General features: G+C 36.9%; 1 protein-coding gene across 1 annotated transcript in view; it reads right to left on the reverse strand.

The window, feature by feature from the left end:
* The window catches only part of LOC124613827 (titin), a 524,266-nt gene that overhangs the window by 371,571 nt on the left and 129,511 nt on the right, over positions 1-23,184 (reverse strand). Inside the window, exons 36-45 of the mRNA XM_047142550.1 lie at positions 20,946-21,085; positions 20,499-20,757; positions 18,717-18,971; positions 15,102-15,245; positions 14,756-15,010; positions 14,455-14,598; positions 13,493-13,894; positions 7,566-7,781; positions 4,761-4,937; positions 88-360 (exon numbers count right to left, since the gene is read on the reverse strand). Of these exons, the coding sequence (XP_046998506.1) occupies positions 88-360; positions 4,761-4,937; positions 7,566-7,781; positions 13,493-13,894; positions 14,455-14,598; positions 14,756-15,010; positions 15,102-15,245; positions 18,717-18,971; positions 20,499-20,757; positions 20,946-21,085 (2,265 nt within the window). The remainder of the gene's footprint in view (positions 1-87; positions 361-4,760; positions 4,938-7,565; positions 7,782-13,492; positions 13,895-14,454; positions 14,599-14,755; positions 15,011-15,101; positions 15,246-18,716; positions 18,972-20,498; positions 20,758-20,945; positions 21,086-23,184) is intronic.

Consider the following 23,184-nt stretch of genomic DNA (forward strand, 5'->3'; position numbering starts at 1 on the left):
TCTGACACTAATTAACACATTCATTATATATCAGCATTGTATTACACAGAAGTACACAAGCATAATCTGTTGGTACCAAGGTATTACCATGTTCAAGAGGCTTTCCTTTGAAGAACCATTCAACTTTGAGATTTGGATCTTCCTTGGGCTCAACTTGACACTCAACATGCAAAGCTTCATTTTCATTCAGTGTTACTTGTTCTTGAAGTGGCACCACAAATACTGGCTTTGGATAATCTTTTTCAGGAGCTAGAGGCTGCCTCTGATATTTTGATAAGTATGCTCCTTCTGCCTCACGCACAGCCTCAAGGCCTGCTTCACCCTGTGGATGTTGTGTCTGCAAGAAGATGTCTTGCTTGCCTGAAAGAGGAGAAAAAAGGACAATTACAACAATCACACAATGTAGAATAATTTATTTAATTTGTGCCAAAAACATTCTCTAAGAGAATTTTATAACATTAGTAACATGTAAACAGCAGTCGAAATGGGCTTAACAAAAGTTAAAAACCTTCTGAATAATGGGTCAAAGAGGTGTCATGTCAACAAAACCTGTTGTGAGGCTACAGAAATTGAGTAGTTCAATTCAGAATACTTTCTTAAGGGCAGAACTGAAAAGTTTTCTGAACCCTCATCGTCGCATATAAATGAGTAACTGTGTCATTTATTAATATTACACTAAAGCACATATTTAAATGGTGCACAGGTCCGCATTTTTATGTAGGATATGTTATGTTAAGTGTATAAATTTGTTGACGTCATATTGTTATTTGTCTGAGGTAATCTTGGGGTGGCATGGAGTCGGAGTTCACTAGCAGACACTTGTACGCCATGAAGTTTCTGATGTCGCATTGATGTTGAAGGGGCCCTCAGAGAAAATGAGGTCAAGAATAATCACACAAGTATGTATTTATAAATTGTATCAATCAAATGAGAAGTCATTACATTGTTTTAGTTCTACTCAAGAATCCACAATGAATGTATGCTTGTAAATTTTCATGCAATAAATGTAAACTGTTATACAGTTCAGTGGAATTCATTGTAAGAATAATTTTTCATGATTCTGCCACCCAGAACCTTCTCAATGTATTGATTTTCTTATGTTCTTTTAATGGTATCTTTCTCTTATTTGATTATATAAAATAAAAATGATGAAGTCAAAATAATTAAATAAAGCCTAAATACAAACACACAGGTTAAAATACTTATACTGTTGACTGTCAAAGGACGAACTCTACATTGACAACATTTATAAGAGATGTTCCTGTCTCAACACAGAATAAGATAACAAATTTTGTATGCTATACAAACTAACAGAGAAATCATAGTTCACATGAAGTGATAAGAAAGGAAAAAATTAAATTAAATTTAGAACAAGTAATGAATTAAAACATAAAGAGGAAACTTTTGTGAAGAGCAAGCAGAGATAAAAAGAGACATGGAAAAATTAGGAAAAAGGAATAATGCCTTACTATCAAGGAAATGATTCATATCAGATCATTTCAACCTGAACCACACCCTGGGTAATAACACTTATAATTTTAGCAAGCAGAAACTTAGGAGATATGCCTCCACAGTATAATGGAGCATATTATGTTTCTGAACCCAGATGACCCCAATCTCCTTTGCCTGCTAATCTGTTTCCTCTCTCTTTCTTCATACAAAATTGTTTACTAACATTTTTCCACTACTTTCTCCTCTCTTGCATCCATAACCTCTTGAAGCACTGCAGTCATTATATTGGTGTTCTGCTCTACCTTCTCATTCTGTCAAAAGATGTATTGTTCACTTTAAAATTATATCTGAACCTTTCTTTATTTTTCTCCCTCTTCTAACAACAGACATTGGTTTTCTCAAGGTGCCTTTTGTTTCATCAAAATATTTTCATGCAGGAATTCATTTCCCCAAAGCAATTTGTCTTGTATGCGAAAATAAGTTTGATTTTAATAGTTTTCATGGCTGTAAATGCGTTTTACCAACTATTCTGTAAGTTGTATGGTCTTGTCACCTCAGGACATTTTGTTACTGGTTTCTGCCACTATTCTGTGTCTTGCTTCATAGTACTGACATTGGAATTAACATCAACAGACTTTAATAGCAACGGTGTGTCACATTTCAAACCAGACACTCCACCCATTATGGTCGACTGATGTAGAAGGATCTTCAACAGTACCAAAGGGAAGTCTGTTGGCAGATAATACTAATAGTGGTCTCAGATTTTCACAGGTGATGCAGTTATGTATAATGAAGTAATATTTGTAAAACACTGCACAAGTATTCATCTTGCTAAAATCTCACATTGATGCAAAGATTGGCAACTTGCATTAAATGTTCTTAAATGTACAATTTTGTAGTTCACAAAGCAAAAAAATGTAATATCCAATGACTACAATATCAGTGAGTCACAGTACCTGGGTGTAGCACTTTGCAGGGATATGAAATACAATGTGGACACAGGTGGAGTCATAGGTAAAGCAGACAGCAGGATGTGACTCACTGGTAGAATACTTGGGAGAGCAATCTGTCTAAAAAGAAAATTGCATACAATAGACTAATGCAAACCACCCTATAATAGTGTTCAACTGTGTGGGAACCATGCCAAACAAGACTAACATGGGATATGGACTGCACACAGAGAAGAGCAGCACAAATTGTCACAGGTTTGTTTGACCCATGGGAGAGTGTCACACATACGCTGAAGAAACTGAGCTGGCGTACACTTGAAGACTGGCACAAACTATATAGTAAAAGACAACTTAGAAATTTTCTAGAACCAACTTCAAGTGTGAAATCTAGGAATATATTACAACCCCCCTACATATTACTCCCATTGAGATTGTGAATTATAGCCCGCATACAGGCATTTAAGTAATCACTCATCCCAAGCTCTGAATGCGAAAAGGTTCTTATAACTGGTACAATGGAAAGTATTCTCTGTGTGCATTTCAAAGTGATTTGCAGAGATGGATGTAGATGTAGATCACTAACTTGAAGCATGAAACAGTGAGAAAGTGAGCAAAGTACTACTTTGCAGTAAAAGTATTTTAAAAAAGGCCCAAAGTTGGAATAGTTAGAGCTCATCTACAAAACACGTGTGTTCAAATACAGATCTAGATTTTAATTTTTATAGAATTAAAAAGAACAAAACACCTTGGCTTTTGTGTGAATGATGAATTCACAACTACACAGCAAACTCTCAAATGTGTGTCACACGCCATCATATTCACAGTGCTAAGGGAAACAGACTCGAATAACAGCAACAAATTCCAGTATTTGTAACCTGCTGAACTACAGTGCAGATCTGAATTTCATATCTATTCAATGAGTAATCCTGATAACAAACTTATGTTCACAAATAAGAAATATAATAACGTTATGACAACGCCCATCCAGCATTGGCCGCACTTTTACACACTCATCAATTCCCTTGAAAAGTGACAGTTACTGCTCAATCTCCACACAGTTAAGCAAACTGACACCGCAGAAGTCACTGAAGGTTAGTACATGTGCAGTATTCCACTACTTTCTTCTCCAATATCATGACATCCTTATTGTGGACGAACATGCTACAGCACAGCAGGTCCAGGTTGGGCTCAAGCTGTCTTGTTTATCTGCCATGGCAAAACACCCACAAACGACATCGGCCACAGCTCGCCGTAATTGTGTCCATACAACTGCAGAGCCCACAGCTTATCATTCCACAAAAGTGTTGAATTCCAAGCGTCTCAGTTTCACCATCAGTCCACTACCACAGAGTGCCAAAAGTATTAAATGCACAATTTGGACCATATGGACCCCATCACTCTGCCGTTCTGTCCTTGTTGCTTGGTGCTGTTTAATCCTCCACTCCCCGTTGCCAGAGGGCCACTCGCAGCCAACTCGGCAGTCCAGTACCTCTGGCGAGGCCAATATTGACGTTAACACTCACGGCCGGAACACAATCAAGCCGAAAATCAGCACAAAGGTTTAGACTGAATAATTTGTTTAAATGATGAAATTAACATTTATAGTTACACAAACAATACTTTTGACAAAACTGTTAATTACTTTGGAATCAATTAAGGGCTGGCTTTACTAACATGTTTATGAATAGAGCCAAACAGATCCTTTAAGAATACCAGTGTTTCATCTTTCAAACGTTTATAATTAGTACAGAATTTGTATTTGTTTACATGTCAACAATAGAATTTAAGTTATGAAACAACTACTGATTTCACTCTATAACAAAAGGTACTAACTAGGAATAGTTGAAATAAATTAGAAAATCAGTTACATACATAAAACTAAGCACAAAATTAGATCTGGTGTTATATTCTTTAGAACTGAGGGCCAACCTTTCTCTTTTATGGAAATACAGATTACATTCATGTGTGTCAGTGGTAATTAGTTAAAAATGAATAAACGAATTTAAGGAGGCAGATGGCGAAACAAGAGGGGAAGTAAAATTATCCCAGCTTGCTTTGTCACATACTGAGCTAGGTTGGAGGCACCTTTGAGCCACATTTCCAACTTATATGTCACTATGGGAGACAATTACTGGGTTTGAAAAAACTGGTCCTTAAATTTTGTGAAGCAGTGTAAATATGATTCACCCAGTGTTGTAAAAGGAGACAAAAAGAACAGTGTCATAGATCCCTCATCACTACATGTAGAACCGTACTTGAGCAGTAAGAAATTAATCCATTCCAAATTGAGAGATATAGTTTCAAAGTAAAGTGACTTCTATAATAATAAATTAATATCTAGAATTAAATTTTAGTTACTTGTGCATTTCAGAGTTCCTGATGTTGCAGCCTGTCCCTTGCTATTTGTGGCTTTACAGCTGTACACACCAGAATCCTCTGCATAAGCATGAATTATATCCAGAGCCACATAGCCAAAATCATAAGTGGATTTGTAGCGAGCACCAGTGGGCAATGGCTTGCCATTTATGAACCATTCTGTAAAAGAAAAAGAGTGTATGCATTACAGAACCATTTTATCAATGCAGATAACCAACAGTAACAAGAATGATCTCAAAAAAAAAACCACATATACAGTACAGTCTCTCTCTCTCTCTCTCTCTCTCGTAACACCATGCTCCACTCCCACGCCCTCCTGCCTCTTTCACACACACACACACACACACACATATGACAGAACATTTATGAAAAAAAAAGTTTTTAAATAAAATCATGGGAGAATGCAAGATCAACATACGAAATATCTATTTCTTACCTGCTTAGTCTCTTAAGAAGGAATTTAATTTATCAAAAGATTGAGATTCTGACTAAAATCTTGCAATAGCATCAGTAAGGTATCCTGATATATTCAGTGTGATCATTAATATTCCATTCTTGATTCATACATAAAGTGTATTACTCTGCTCTAAGCTACGCTTCTTATTCCCTGAACCCACCAGACATGTTCTGTTCACTTATCTCTTTGATGTTTCTTCTGTGCTGATGGATACCTTTTTTTTATTCATTTTTCCTTCTTATGTTTTTTCATACTCTCCTACTCTACTCATACTTATTCTGTGTGTCATAAAATTCTCTTTGACTCAAACGTAACAAACTGTGTTGATGTGAGGTAAAAGTAAAGTGTGTATAATACCTCTTATCTCATTTCTACTTTGCCCCTATTTGTCTTTAATTCAAACAAATAGGAACTCAACTTGGGTAAGGAGGAAGGGAAATAAAACAGAAGGAATATATGCCTGAGAGAGAGAGAGAGAGAGAGAGAGAGAGAGAGAGAGAGTATTAAGTCAAAGATTGTAGAATAATAAGCACTGTTACAGATGTATTTCAGATAAAATGGAATGGTTTGTTTCACAGAAAATGGAATGGAACTATAGAGCGAAAAGCAAGGATAGATTACAAAAAGAAGAAGATAAAAATGTGGCTCTCTGCAAGAATAATGTCAATAAAGTATATTAAAATAGAGAAAAAATGGAAACCAGAAATACAGAAAACATGTAACAAAAAGATAGAATGTGATAAAAGTTGGAGCTCACTCATCCTTCTTCTCTTTTTTTATTCTATAATTTTTTTTATATCTATACTTTTTCCTCTCTTACTCTTTTGTTTAATTTATATTTCCATTTATTACAATTTGTTAGCATCATTATTTCCAATGATGCTTTCTCTTCTTCAATTGGCCCATTTCTCCCTCTCACTCTGTCCCTCCCTTCTATTAAATCTTAATGCTTGCTACCATATTTTTGATGCCCGACTCCCCAACCCCCACCACACTTCAAATCATTTCTTAATCTGACCCACCCCACAGCCCAACTTCTCTCCATTCAATCATCTTTCCTCTCTGAAGAAAAAAGTTGTGCTTCCAACATCTAGGTATACTGTTTCCTAGTTTTACATTTTCACTGGCAGTAATGGCAGTTGTGCTACCGCAAAGTAAGTACTGGCCAGCCCATCTATATCATTGCACATTTAACAATTTTTTTCCAATAGAATTTTTCTCAATGCAAGCATTTTAGGTTAAGCTTTACCATGACTGTTACTGACATTAAATGAAACACAAGTTTACTGTTACCAGTCACTGATTGTTTATCTCCATCACGCATTTCAAAGATTTAAACCTCGATCATCAGAAGGATTTACATTTGTTAGTATGACATGTGCATGTGTGTTGAGTTACAAATTTTTGGAGGAACTTGTGGCACTGTTCAGTGGAGAAACAAAACACTATTTCAGAACATAATGTTGTTACAATGTATATTCTTTGCACTTTGTGATAACGTTCTCTTCTGCTGTATGATCGTTGCACCTAATAGTTTCCAGATGACATATTTGTTTATAAATTATGATGGTATACATGTGATGTGTTATGACAGTGAAAGGAATCTGTGACCACTGGAGGTACACTATTTTACTTATTTTATTTTTACCATTAGATATACATTCAGTTTTTTCTCAAAAGAAATCAGAATCCTTGTTCTGAAACAGTGTTTTGTTTCTCCACTAGACAGTGCCACAAGTTCTTCCAAAAAATCATAGCACAACACACACACACACACACACACACACACACACACACACACAAATGCTGTACTAACAAATGTAAATCCACCTGATGATGGACGTTTAAACCTTTGAAACACACCATGGAGACAAATAAACATTGTCTTGTAACAGTAAACTTGTTGTTTCATTTAAAGAATTTTTTCTTTTTATGTGCTTAACTTTGTGTTTATTAAATTTTTAAATTTAAAATTGATGTTTTTCCAGGGATGAAAGTTTTGCCAAACATTATTTATAAAAACTTCATCAGTGCTACTGTACTAATGGTCCAAAATGAATGTTATTTTCTCCATACTTAGTGTGATGGAAGTACTGTGTACTTCACTCACTATGCACGATACTTAATAAGTGACAACAATTTCAAAACAATATATTTTTTTGGAGTTTATCAACAAACATTGATACAATTAATTAACTTGGTGGCATTTGGCCTCTTGCATTTCTTCAGATTACCAAATATATAAGGTGATCACAGAAGTTGCTTTTTTAATGGAATGACAGAAGAAAACAGCCATGTGCAACAGACAAGACATGGACATCAGTACTCACCGATATTGAGTGTTGGATCTTTTGAAGGTTCCACGTGGCATTCAAAGTGAACACTCTCGCCTTCAGTACAGACAACGTTATTCAAGTGGGTAATAAACACTGGTGATTCATAGGTAGGCTCAGGAGCTTCAGGACGACCAGCCTTTGGTTCTTCAAGAGCTTCAATCTTTGGTAAGGCCTCAGGACGAAGTGATCCAGCTAATAGCCAGTGTCGATCTATGGAATGGTATGAAAGCATTATGCAATACCAAAAATTATACTGGTCTTTAATTTTTCTGTAATTACGTGATTCAGTTTTGTCGTAGCATGATAAGAGGGAATGTAAAGACAACTTTGGAAAGTCAAATAAAGTGAGACTTTAGCAAAACAAATTAATTTATGGTAACATATTAAACAGTTAGTATCCAATTAACTGAGAAATTAATACTTGTGATAACTATTAACATTACTATTCCTACTTGTAACAATAATAGGACAAATTTTCAGAATACAGTGAATTCTTCAAATCTGGTAGCAGTTATCGACTTATTCACATGTGTGGTAATGAACTGTAGAAGCCTGACTGTTACTGCAACCACAATCTTTGGAGAGATTCTAGACTTGTTCATGTCAAATTGTCTAACTCTCAATAGTAGATTAGTTTATATATACTTTTTGATACATAAATCCATAGCAAAGAGATCCTCAAGGATGTAAAACATGTCATAAAAGGAAAATACATAATACATATTTACAGAGAAAGAAATGCTGATGTTCCTTCTTCAGACCCTGTGCAAAATAGTCCTCATGAATTTGGAATAAGTAAACATATCTTAAACATATTTTCATTTCAGAGATGATAAAAACACACTTTTCACAAACCATGTACGTATCACTATCAAGAAGATACAGTTTATTCAATGCCACAAGAACGAAAAAAGGGGTGGCAGCAGAAAAGAGTGGATATGAATTGTACGGGTATGGAAATAGTAAGATTGGGGTCTACCACATTCTTGAAACTACAATTTAATAGAAATATCAACTGGACAGTTTAAATCCTTGATCTATGTAAAAGACGGGGTTTAGCAAAATTTGCAACTCGAACTTTAGCTTTCATTTGTGGTAAAGATTGAATCAGAAGTGCTTATTTGGGCTATTTTCACCACCTTATAATAAATGGAATCATTTCTGGGAAAATCACAGAGAAATAAAGTTTTTATCAAAGCAAAGAGCGTTATCAGATTCATTCGTTGATTCCATCCCAGATGGTCTTTTAAGAACTTACTGAAACAAATAGGGATCCTCATGACCTCATTTTTTTATTGTTGTCCAACCTGTATTATTGTATAAGTCCATTTTCTTGTACACAAATAATAATAAAATTTTGTGAACCAAGGAAATAAGCATTTTGTTTCATTAATACAATAGACAACATTTTGCCAAGAACCTAACGTTGAAGCAGGTAAAGTGGTAACACAACTGAGCTATGCATGACCTTACTTTAAAAAAATAGCGAATGACTCTTCCTACTCTTTGCTGGAATTTTTTGACAGTGTTTGATATTTTTGAATTGGCGTAAATTTTAATTATTGTCACATGTTCATAATATCATAATATCTGAAAAATTGAAGAATCACAGTACTTATGAAAAAGTTATATACAGATTAGGTTGTAAGCCTTATGACTGATGGGGTATGATCATACTGTAATTATTTGACTACATGACAGTGATGCACTAGGACTATGAATCAACTGCAAACAACCCAAAAGAAAATCTGTAATCTGAGGTTGATAAGACTTTTTGACTGTTCTGACAATTAAAAAAGTGACTTTCTGAAACTTGGTTTGCTTTCTTAAGGCTTTGTTATAGCAATCCAATGCTGAATACAGTGAGGAAAATGGTAACTCGGGCTCCATACTGCTCTCAAATGGGAAAAAAACATATTAAATTACATTCACGTGTGTGGGTGTCTGTGTTGCTGTATATGTGAGCGTGTGTACTTAAATGAGAAGAAAAGCATTAGCTCAATAGCTTGTGAAGTTTCTGAGTTATTGTATGTTTCTATGCATCATAAATCAATCAACTACATGTAAGTGGCTTCAGTTTCCTCATTTTTGTTTATTGTTTCAATTCTGCAATTTCTTTTTGTGTAATAGAACATACGTCAACAGTATTTGAAAGTACAGCTGAATATACACTTGCTTCAAAGATTTATAGTTATATTTTTTGAACATTTCTTTGCATAACACAAAATTAATACATAAATATGTTTTTTCTTTCAAAAATAAAACATGTCACAGATATGCAATACAACAAACTGTCACAGAGGTTTTCAGTGTCTGTTGATTCAGACACATAAGTTTCTGTCACTTTACTGCAAAGAGATTTCATTTTGTAAACTGCATTATCCTTTTTTCTTAAAAGTCCAAAATAATGTTGATAAAAAAGATTATGACTGTTATATTCATCATTTTATTAAGCATATCTTTCATTGTTTTTAGGAAGTATAAGAATGATAGCCTCCAACTCTTCCAAAACATCCAGTTTCTTTCCCATGCTTTCAGCATGTAAAATGTTTAGCCTATCATTTATTTAATTTTCCGATGTTATACAAATGGTCCACTGTTACTGATTTTCCTAAATGGTTCAAAAGAAATATGTCCACATTCTCTTTGACACATGCCTGATAACAACTGCCTCTCTGGCAAGTTAATTTGCAGTAAGAGCTAAAACAACTGCTCTCTGCAACATTACTCTAAAGACAGCAAGTCTGTTTATAATGTGGCATTGAGATGTGTTGTGCATAATGATATCAGCCTCTATCTTCTGTGTTTATGAAATACACAATGTTGCATAAATATATCTGTAAAACTTTACAGTAACTGAACTTCCATGTGGACATTCAAATAACTTCACAGGAAGTTTTGAATTGATGTGATATAAATGTAGTAATTTCAGAATATTTTTGTAACAAACACTGAAATAACCAAAGTATACTAGGACTGTAAGTGGCATCTGAAGATGAACCCACAATGTATGACTTGTGCTAGGCATAAATAAAACATGTTTTATGACTGAAGTTGATTTAATTTAGAACACAGTTACAATCGTAGTCATGTATCTCATGGATAAGATGAAAAAACTACACAGAGACACATGCAAATGAAAAATGAAATACATTATCATGATCCAATAGTGAGCCGACTTGCAAGCTTCTGAACAAAGCTTTCTTCAGAAAAGAGAAACACACACATGTTCACACCAGCAAGCACACCTCACAAATACGTGATCACTACCAGCAGTCAGGCTGAGGGACAGCAGAGTAAGATTGGGGGAAGAGGAATTGGCATTGCCTGGCACAGTATGCAGGGACTGGAGGTGGCAGGCCAGGGCTGACAGGCTCAGCACTGGGACGCTGTGGGGGACGGAGAGGAGGGGGAAAATGAGGAGTGGAAAGGAGAGGAGCAGGAAAAGGGAAAAGACTGGATGCTTCGCAGAGAGCAGTGAACAGTGAGGGTGACGGGAGGTGAATTGTGAGGAGGTGATAGCACAGAGGGGCCAGAAATAGCTGGGTGGAGGGTGTGGGATAGTAGGTTACAGGAGGCTGAAGCCAGAATGATCTTAGGAATGGTGAATAATGTTACAAGGATAACTCCCGTCTGAGCAGTTCAGAAAAGCTGATGGTGGGGGGGAGGTTCCAGATGTCCCGCATTGTGAAGCAGCCACTGAAATCAAGTACTTTATGTTCGGCTGCATGTTATGCCACAGGTTAGTCCAGTTTGCTCTTAGCTGCAGTTTGGCAGTGGCCATTCATTCTGGTGGACCGCTGGCTGGTCATACCAATATAAAAACCAGAACAATGATTGCAGCAGAGCTGGTATATGACATGGCTGCTGTCACAGGTGGCATATCTCTGATGTAGTAGGATACGTCTGTGACAGGATTGGAATATGGTGTCCCATGTGGGCAGATTGGGCAGGCCTTACACCTGGGTCTTCCACAGGGACGTGATTCCTGTGGCAAGGGATTGGGGTTGGGTGTGGCATAGGGATGGACTAGGATGTTCTGAAGTTTGGGTGGAAGACAGAACATTACTTTTGGAGGGGGTGAGATGAATGGCCATTGCCAAACTGTGGCCAAGAGCAAAGTGGGTCACCCTGTGGCACGACATACAGTTGTACAAAACACACTGGATTTCAATAGCGGCTTCACAACATGGACCCTCTAGATCCTCCCCTCCACTACCAGTTTTTCTGAACTGGGTGCAGATGAAAGTCACCCTTGCAACACATTCTCCGCTCCTGAAGTCATACCAGCCTCAACTTACAGTAACTGACTGTCCTCTACCCTTCACACAACTGTTCCTGCCTCCTCTGTTCTGTCACCTCTTCACAACTGACCTCCCCTCATCCTCACTGTACACTGCTCTCTGCAAGTGCATCCAGTCTTTTCCCTTCCTTCTGCTCCTCTCCCTTCCACTGCCCATTTTTCTCCTTCTCTCCCTTCCACACAGCCTCCTGACTCTATGCCTGTCAGCTATATCCTGCCACATCTAGTCCTTGCATGCTCCACCAGACAGCACCGATTCCAGTTCCCCCACTCGTATCCTGCTATCCCTCCCCCTTCCCCACCTGCTCTAGGTTGTTGCTCCTATTCAGCACATTTCTGTTGTAGTCTGGCCAGACTGGCCAGAAGTAGTGGTCACGTGTGAGCGAGTTGTGCCTGCTGGTGTGAATGTGTGTGTGTTTCTCTTTCCTGAGGAAGGCTTTGGCCGAAAGCTTATATGTAACAGTCTTTTCATCATGCTTGTCTGCAACTCCATGTGTCCTCTTTATGGTGAATAGCAATCTATTCTTTTCATATTATCATTGATATTCCAGGATGTATGTGTCCCCTCCCTCATTTCACCACACATCAGCTATCAACTTGGAAGTCAGACAGTAAATAGTTTAATCTGTAGTATACCACACAATCGCTTTTTCACCATCTTTTGTTGATGTGCATAGGTCTTTATAAGGGGAGCTGCTGCTTTGCTTGGGCTCAGTCATTCCTTTCTTTTCCTCATGTTAGCATAAAGACATCATTTCTTGTCACTAGTAATGATGCAAGATAGGAATGGCCAGTATTGTTCATGAGCCAGTTGATGACGAGCAAGCACAGATGCACATGTGGCCATATGGTGATTTTTGCGATTTTGTCTTAGAGCAAGTTGTACCATACATCCAATTTTTCAACCTTCCCCTTTAGCTGTTCATGTCGCACAATGGTGGAATGATCGCAGTTCAGTGAATTTGCCAGGTCTCGAGTACACTGACGTGGGTCATTGTGAGTTAACGTGTTTCAATGAACCCCAAAGGTCTTCCTGAATGTGGAGAGTCACTAATGGACTCAGACACAAGAATATGTCAGAAATGTTCTCACTATTGCCAAATGATAAAATGACAATATAAACTTATGTACCACCCTAATACATCAATACCGGTACTGAAGATATTCTGAAGGCACATTTTAACTCTTCTATCATATAAAACATTTTTATTATTAGCCTTTTCTGTGTGATGTTGTTTATACACGTGTTATGTTGATTGATAGACTGTCATAGTTTCTGACTGTGTTGGTCTTCTTTTCTATGTGTTGGACATCTTAGAATGAAGTTTCTTGAAATGTGGTCTAAAATACTCATTATTTCTGACCCCATTGATGCATCTGATTACCTTCTCTTGCCAAATGAGAAGTTGTTTTGCTCCAGAAGAATACCCCATAACAAAATGGCCTATGTCAAGTGGGTGTCGAAAAATTAATTATCAAATAGTGTCAAGTATATAACAAATATTCAAGGATAAATGTTACAAAAATATATCTGAAAATACAAAGGATTAAAAGCATCAAACAATATATTGATGAACATGGACCACTACAACATGCTTCACATGAAAGCAACACTCACCTTCAACTTTGAGAGTACAAGTTGATACAGCCTCTCCCAGTAAGTTTGTGGCTTTGCAGGTGTAAATGGCTGAATCATCAGCTCGTAATCCAGTGACAGACAAACTGACATGGCCAAAGTCAAACGTAGTCCTAAGTCTAGTGCCAGTAGCAAGTGGTTTTCCATTCTTGAACCATTCAACTCGAAGGTTTGGATCTGTGCGTGGCTCCACTTGTGCCTCCAATAAAATATTTTGACCTTCTACGAGTTTATCATGGCTGGTCAAATGAGTTGTGAAAACAGGTGCTTGTTGAGGTGTTGTATCTACAAATTGTGGAGGAACTTTATTCATTTCTGCCTCTTTCAGCTGAATCTTTTGCCATGCATCAGGTTGAAGAGTATCTCCAATAATTGATGAACGTGCTGAAATTAACAGAAAAAAATATTTACTTATGTGATACCACATATTTCATAAATAGTACTTGGACTTATGACCACAGCAGTTGAGTCCCATAGTGCTCAGAGCCATAAATAGTACTTGTTAGTAAAGCAGTTTGATTTAAAATGTAGCATTTACGTTTGAAGTTATACCTATAGTGCAGCAATATATAGATGATTGATGATATCAGCATAGTGTGCACGTCACACACACACACACACACACACACACACACACACACACACACACACACACACACACAAACGCTCACACAGTGGGAATGAACAGGATAAATAGGGGCAGAGGGGAGGTAATGAATGGAATCAGAAGCCCAACAAGATTAAGGTAACTACAAGGGGGTAAATTACATGGATGAGATATCTCAACTATCAAATTTTCATGCCTGCTGACATAAGAATTGTATTTGTGTCATTACTCTTAGTAGTACTAATCTTCTTAATTGCTTCATTCTTTTATAAACTGAGAATGAAGAAGTTACATAATTTCATGAAGAAATTGTTCAGTTGTCTGGAAAGACACTTACTTTTTACTTTCAGTGATATTGAAGACACTGCTTCCCCAGCTTTATTTATGGCTTTACACATATAGACTCCAGAATCTTCACTAATGACAGAGTTAATATCCAAGTTCACATAACCAAAGTCGTGTGTGACATGGAAGCGAGATCCTGCAATGCACAGAAAAACATATCATATTGAACCCTACATGTTACGGCATTGTTCCCACAAATTAAATGAAGACTTATTTATGTAATATTTTGATAGACTACTGAAAAAAAATATTACTGTATATAATTTTGTCTTACAAATTGAAACTGTACCAACCTAATTTCAGCTCTGTCCCATTAATGTACCACTCAAATCGCATATTTGGATCACCTACTGGTACAACACGACACTCAAAATGTGCATGCTGTCCCTCCCACAGTTCAGATGGACCTGTGAGCACTTGTGTGAAGATGGGTTTGTCAAATTCACGTTCTGGTTGTTCTGGCCGTGCTGGTGCTTTCCCTTCTTCTAATTGCTGAATTCGTTTCATGCCCTGAGGATGTTGAGTTTCCAGTTGTATGTCCGCCTTTGCTGTAACAATAAAAAAGGAAACAGAGGATACTTCCAGTTCATTACTTCATTCTTGAACTATGTAATAACGTCAGTTTACAGTAATACTTACTTTTTATTTTCATAGATGCTGTTGTCACAGCTTCACCAAGAGCATTTGAAGCCCTGCACATATACACACCATCATCTTCAGCCCTAACATGTGTCATATCCAATGCCACATAGCCAAAGTCATGTGTCTTCGTAATTCTTGAGCCTATAAATAAAAAACACAACAATTTAAATTTATTTATATCTATTAATAGATCATAAACAAAAACTTGCATTCAAATCTACACAGAAATTGCTGCAACAATATGGGACTGAAGGAAATGAATATGTTACATTATTAGTTTTGTAAATGAAGATCTCCAGTCACAATATGTATGTCCTGTCCAACAGCAAACTAAACAAGCAGCGAAAAATTTAAAAAAATATAAAAAAGAGCAAAGACATTTATCTCCCTTGGCTGTTGCTCTCAGATGACTGATTTGTAAAATGGAGATGTATTTACACATTGCTCTTAGGCGATTGATTTGTAAAATGGAAATGTATTTCATCAGATGTATTTCCTCAGATGAGCATTCAGCAAACAACATTCTAATTTTTTGTTTTATAGCAGGGTTTCTATCATAAGTTCAGGACAGTAATAATTACAACATAGGTATCTGGACAAATATGAAGTCAGAAAAAAAGTAATTAATTTTCTCTCCTTCTTCCAGCCTTTCTAACATCTTCTTTCTGTCATCTTTGACAGTGGAGAAAACCATTTTTTAGATATTTCATCTGGATGTTATATGTGTTTCTTTCCACTCTGAACACATTATCACTACCATCATGTAGTATATTCACAAATGTATAAGGGCTCTGTAATTTTACATTTTAATTACTTCTTCCAAGTAAATGGGATCTATTCTGATATATCAACAAAACTAATGAATTTCTGAAAATATAATATAATTGGATGGGTAAAAATAGCAAGTGGTGGCAGGAGAAAACACACATAAAAATTGAGAAAATGAGCAAGCTTTTGGATCCAGTGGTTCCTTCTTTTGGCAGAAGGGATGGAAGAGTAATGAGGGAAAGGACTGGCGAAGTTTAGGTTCCGGGGAGAGTTACAGAAGAGTCACCCAGAAACCCTGATCAGAGGAGATTTACCAGCCAGGAATAGAAGGAAAGACTGATTGTTGGGGACTCCACTGGATGAGACCTGACACGTGAGAACTTCGAGGTAGAAGATAGGGCAATAAGCAAGAGACAGATTACTTACAAAATATCATGCGTGAGTTAGTAAGAGTGGACAGCTAAGTATATTACACGTAGTAGACAGGTGGAGGCAGGGGCAAGGAGTGGGGGGAGGTGGGGGGGGGGGGGGGGGGGGACAGGTCAGAAAATGAAATATACAGAAAATAAACAGAGTGAAGAAAGGAATAGTTACCAAAAAGAAATGCCAAGAGCTACGAATTGACATAACTTAAGGACAAGTGGGTGGTGAGAACCAATGACATTTTCTAACATCAGTTCCCATCTACATAATTCTGAGAAACTGGCATCAAGGGGAAGAATCCAGATGACACGTATGATGAAAGAGGCACCAAAGTCACAACTGTCATGTTGTAGAGCACACTCTACAATAGGATGCCCTCTGTCTATGCACATTCATCTTAGCTGATAACTCTATGGTAGTCATACCAATGTAGCAGAGCAAACAGTGTCTACATACAGTGGGTGTGTCATTTCACATGTGGCTCATCCTTTGACAGTATGTTCTGCCAGTTACAAGGCTGCTATAGGTGAACACAGGAGTGTGTATCAAGCAAATCTTACAGCGAGGACAGTCACAGGGGTTGGGGGAGGGGGGGCAGGGAAGCGGGGTGCGATGAAAAGCTATTCTAAGTGTGATGAGCAAAATATCAGACAGAATGGACCTCATTTTAGGGCACGACTTCAGGAAGTCATAGCCTTGAAGTAGCCAATAAATAGATTCAAGACTAGGATAATGCTGAATGACAAAAGACGTACTCCTAGGTTGTTTATTGGAGGCATCAGCAATACCAGGATTCAATGTGATGGCCCAGGAAATTTACTTTTTGAACTAGGCAGGTGGGGTAATTATTACATTTGCCTTGAATGCCAAGGCTGTATAGGAGGGAATATGACATGAAAAGAATGACAACTGTCAAGAATGTATTTAGAGAGTCCAAAAATTTTAACAGGTCAGCTTCACCATGATTCCACATGGCAAGGATGTCATCAATGTACCTTAACCACACCAGGGGCTGAAGGCTTATGGATCCTAGGAAAGCCCCCTCCAAGTGGCCCCTGAAAAGGTTGGCATAGGAAGCAGCCATCCTGTTTCCTATGGCTGTTCCCCTGATCTGTGTGTATGTCTGCTACTAGAAGGCAAAGTACTTGTTCATAAGTATAAAGTTGATTAAGATGAGGTGGAAGGACGTCCTAGGTTTGTAATAAGGTGGGTGCTGGTTGAGGTAGTGTTCAGCAGCAGATAGACCATGTACATAGGGACTGCTGGTATAGAGGGAGGTGGCATCAATAGTGACAAGCAAGAGGTATGGTGTGGGTGGTACGTCTGAAATCTGTGCCCATCCCACTCCCAGATGCCAGTTTCTTAGAACTCCAGATGTGGGAACTCGTGTTGCTGCATGTCACTGTCACCTGGCCTTAATTTACACTAATATCTTTTGTCACAACATTCCCTTTCAGTAACTATTACTTTCTTTGCTCCCTTTTGGTCTTCTACATATTTCATTTTCTGGCCTGTCTTTTTCTCCTCACCCACCACCTCCACATGTCTACTATGTGTAATTCATGAAGCATTCCCCTCTTATTTAACTCTTGCACGATGTTTTGTCAGTAATCTCTTGTCTTGCTTATTGCCCTATCTTCCATCTCTAAGCTCAGGGTTTTCAAATCTCATCCAGAACAGTCCCCAACAATGTCTTTCCTTCTCATCTCACCCAGTAAGTCTTTCCTGACCTAGAGTTCTGGACAACTTTTCCGTAACACTCCCACTTCCAAAACCTCATCAGACCTATTCCTTCATTGCTCCTCTTCCTTCCCCTCCAACACTTCTGCCAGAAGAAGGAGCCACTGGCTCTGAAGTTTGCACATTTCCGTAATTTTTATATGTGTTTTCCCCTGCCACTGTTTGGTGAGCAGGATACTATACTGAGCAGCATCAAAATTCTCTCATGATAGAAGTTCAGCCAGTAAGGATTAAATCGCAACAGTCTTCAGTTGTCATTTTAGATTTTTTTAATGATTGTATGGCTGTTAAATACCTAGAAAACTGAAGAAAAGGGAGACTCTCATAAGACACAAACGATATGTGACAATCAACAAACAAGTTAGTTAAATTTTACTCACGAGCCTCTCCTTTCTTGTACTCTACCAAATAAATTAATTCACCATTAAGAAGTCTAACACTGTTCGAGACTTGTAAAACCTAAGTACAACTGTACATAAATTTGAATCTTAAATAGATTTGAATCTTACACCTTTTGAATCCATTTTGACTAGGTTAACTGTAACAGCCCCAGAATGGAAATATCACACACTTAACTTTGATTCTCGTAAAGCCATAAACATTTTGTATTTGCTCTTCATGATAAGACCTCCATAAAGTCACTATGCCAAAGTTTTTCTTTGCCTTAAGAATATAACTTACTTGTTTCAAGGGGTTTCTCATTACGGAACCACTCCACTTTGAGTGTGGGATCACCCACAGGTATCAGTCTGCATTCAAAGTGAGCCGTCTGCCCTTCCGCTATAGAGTCAATATTCTGTAATGGCTGTGTAAACACAGGCCTTTGTCTAGTTGGCTCTGGAACCTCTGGCCTCTGGTATGGGACATGCTGCTCCAAGGCTCGAATTTTATCTAATCCTTCTGGTCGCTGGGACTCGAGCACAATGTTGCTTTTAGCTGTAACAAAAGTCATGTTTAATTTGTATCGCTACTATATGACAATAAATTAATGACGTTTTACTGGATTGTTAATACATGAAAGGATGACAAAGTAGAGATAAAAAGACTCACCTTTCAATATTTTGGAGATGTATGCTCCAAATATTAATTTGATGGAAATATTGGAAAACATTTTTCATAGATGTTAGGACAGTAAAAGCAATAAACAATACTTATCAATAAATACTATGCAAATTACCAGTTAAGAGATTCAGAAGTATACTAAACAATGCAAAGTCAGGGTTGGAACATTATAGAATTAAAGTAAATCATTTTTTACAGTATTTTCTTATCTTTTTGGGTAATAGGTGCAATCTGACATGTTTTGTCATGAGTTAGCAAAAGTCTGAGGCAAATAATTTAAGACCATCACAGTAAAGAATAAGGAGTAGGAAAGTAAAACAGTTTCACTGATTTATGGTGATGTATAATTTCTTACTTTCTGTAATAAATAAAGACATTATTATAACGTGAATAAGTAACAAATTCACTAATATGAAAAAGATAGATTGCTACTCACCAACCAGATGAGATGTTGAGTTGCAACAGGCACAACAAAAAGACTGCTAAACATGTGAGCTTTTGACCAAAAGGCTTTCTTCCAAAGTAGACAACACACACACACATTCACACAAACACAAATCACACACACACATAACCACTGTCTCTGGCTGGTCTTGTGTGTGTGAGTTGTGCTTGCATGAATTTAGAAGGAGGTTTGTTGGCTGAAAGCTCACACGTTTAGCAGTCTTTTTGTTGTGCCTGTCTGTGACTCAACAACTCTATATGGTGAGTAGCAATCTCTTCTTTTCATAATATTTCATTATTCCATCCTGAATTTTCCATTGTTTGATTTCAGCAAGATCATTAATTCATTTTACACCTCAAACAAGAATACGAAGTCACTGAAACATTTTTTTAATTGTTCTTTTTGATTAAATATTAGTAAAGCCTATTTGATAAGACTACTCTTGAAATTCTAGGTGTAATTTAACTCGTGCAGTACCATTCCACTTCTCCACTGTAATCCAGAATCTGTCCCTACACATAGGCGTCATCATGTTTTGCTCGGATGTGGCACAAACTGATGAATCACTTTTTTTAAGACATTCAAATGAACTGCTTGCAAGATACTACTTCATTTATTTATATATGTTGTTACTTCACAAATAAATAAACATAATGAAATTCTTTTCCCATGACACAAAGTTTGCACTAGATGCATTTTTCAAGTGCTAACTAAACTGCATACATTGTACTTAGAAGAACAAAGGATAATCATAAATTACAAAATAAGCATTGAAAATGCAATACATAGGTAATAAACAATAAATTACAAAATCAAATCAAGATATTCTGTTTCATAATATCTGCAATTGGTGTAGACTGTCTTTAAACGAAGTGTGAGTATTCAATGATACAGAAGTTTAGTATTAACTATTTCATTTTTCAGTATTATTATTAGTATTCTAGACTTTAACTTACCTGTCACACGTAAAGTAATTGTAGAAGTGCACTGTCCAAGGGCATTGATGGCCTTGGCAGTATATTCTCCAGCATCTTCAGGAACAGCATGGGTTATGTCAAGTGCCAAATAACCAAAATCAAAAGTGATATGGAAGCGTGATGCTGAAGGAAGAGGTTTACCATTGTGATAAAACTCTATACGTAGATTTGGATCATGCAGAGGTTCCACTTGGGCTTCAAAGTGTGCTGTCTGCCCTTCAAATATTTCTGTTGTGCCCTGGAGGGAAAGTATGAAGATAAATAAAGACACTGTCACAAAATGAAATAACTCATATAAAACATTTAAAAACACAATTATTTAAAACAATAAAAACATCCTACTTCTGTTGTTCCTCAGTATTTAATATTCATTAACCATCAATTGCCATGTCATACAATTAATGTGAAGATAACAGTAAAGCTCACCCGAAGTTCTGTTACAAAACGTGGCGGGGTGACTTCAGGTTCCTCCACTTCAAGTCGAGCAGGCCGACCTTGTGCTTCAAGTTCTTGGATTTTCTGTAAGCCTTCAGGATGCTGAGATTCTAAATAGATACTACGGCGAGCTAAAATAAAATGTTATACACATTTGTATCATTTGATGTCCTTTATCATATCAGATTTTTGGAAGACACGTAAATTGCAATGAGCAATTAGTGTAGAAAACACATACCATAAAATCAAGTACAGCAAATAATGTGACAGCTAAAATTGGATAATTTACACAAAAAAGTGAATTCCTAGTGAAACTAACTGATTTATTCTGAGAAAATAAAGTAACCAATCCCCCCCAACCAAAAAAAAAAAAAAGGAAAAGGAAACAGTACTACATGATTTTCTTGGCTAGAATCACAAATTTAGGCATCTCATCAACATTAAATCAAATAAATTATGCCTCATGTGGCCATATGTGATAAACACATTTACAAGCTCTTTCTGTTTTCTTTTAATTTATGCTTCCTTTTTCAGTTCCTTTTTGGTCTGATTACATCATTGCATGGAAGTAAGGTTGTGGGCAAAATATCAAAATGAATATGTATTCTAGAGGTTGTTTGCACCCTGAAAACCACGGACTTCAAGTTTGCTGGGGGACTGTTTCATTAGAAAATGATGTAATATCACGTGAATATCCAACTGTTTAAAAGTACAATACTAAACATGAACGTGAAACTAACTAACTTACATCATGTTTTTAAAATTGGACTTTGAAACACACATGTATGCATACAATATTACAGCATTTTCTAGTGGAACAATCCCACTGCAGATTTGGAGTCAATAGTTTTTGGAGTGCAAAAAACCTCTAGAATCTCATATTCATTTAGATCTTTTGCTCACAACTTTGCTTCCATGCAACAATTCATAGTACACAGAGTGCAAATGCACATAAACATGCATTTATTCTCAATAATCAGTTACATTTCTAACAGCGGCTAACATGCTGTTAATTTTAATATTCTTTCTGTTCAGTACTCTGAGAGCTTCAATGAAAAACACCAGTTTAACGCACTCACAAAATAGTTTGAAAATGTAACTCAGAGCAATTTTTACAACCCAATTTTTTAAAATTCCACAGAATACTGAAGTCATTTTTGTGCACATTCAAAAATTCCATGGAAACTTCGGTATAGTGGCATATACTTCACTCTCATGTTTCTTGGGAAGGGCAGTACCATATTTACTCAAATCTAAGCCGCACTTTTTTCCTGGTTTTTGTAATCCAAAAACCTGCCTGCGGCTTAGAATCGAGTGCAAAGTAAGCGGAAGTTCTGAAAAATGTTGGTAGGTGCCGCCACAACTAACTTCTGCCGTCAAATATACGTAGTGCCACACAGGCATGCTTTGCAGGCATAAAGATAAATACTAGCGCCAAAACCTCTGCGTCAGTAAATAAATTAAAAAAAAGGTACAAGAATGTAAACATTATGCCATGTATTCTTTCGTGTTGGCTGCTATCTCATTTAAATGCTGTCTGCCTAATAAACTACAAAACTAGTGTGAAACAGCAACAAACGCGGAAGAACATACGTACCATGTCACGTTTATATTCGTATTATTCTTATACTGAATAGTGATAGCCAGACATTAAGCACGGCAACCGACTAGATTTTTAAATCTAAGATGACTCTAATTTCTGTGCAGAATACAATGTACTAAAGAGGCGTCTGCGAATATCTTATAACGGAGAAAAATTTTCACTAAACTCTCGTTCAGAACATCTATCTGAGGGCATTGAGGCAAATATAAGTTATACACTGCAAAGAAAACTGTACAACATGTTTAACAAAGTTGATCAGAATTTTCATCACCAAGCTGTTCATATCAATGATGTGCAAAGGATACGACTTTTTGTAAGTTAATAACACACTTTTCAAGAGAGTGTACACTGAGTTACAGTGAAGTGAAATAGAAACTGTAAACAGTACCAAAAGGTAATGAATAGTGAACAGCACAGTATTGGGAGATTAGCAATTGTATATGAGAGAAAGGAATTAAGTAGAAGATAGAAGGTGAACTGCAACTGGCAAACGTTAAGAGAAAGAAAGACAGACAACACGTGGTTTCAACAAATAATTCCATTTTGATGTACCTTCCAAATTACATCATTTTATTCCAAAAACTACAAACTACAACTCCAGCTCAGGTTAGCCTACTGTAAAGATGT

Source organism: Schistocerca americana, chromosome 4 (assembly GCF_021461395.2).
Source record: "Schistocerca americana isolate TAMUIC-IGC-003095 chromosome 4, iqSchAmer2.1, whole genome shotgun sequence".
NCBI classification, from domain to species: Eukaryota; Metazoa; Arthropoda; class Insecta; order Orthoptera; family Acrididae; genus Schistocerca; species Schistocerca americana.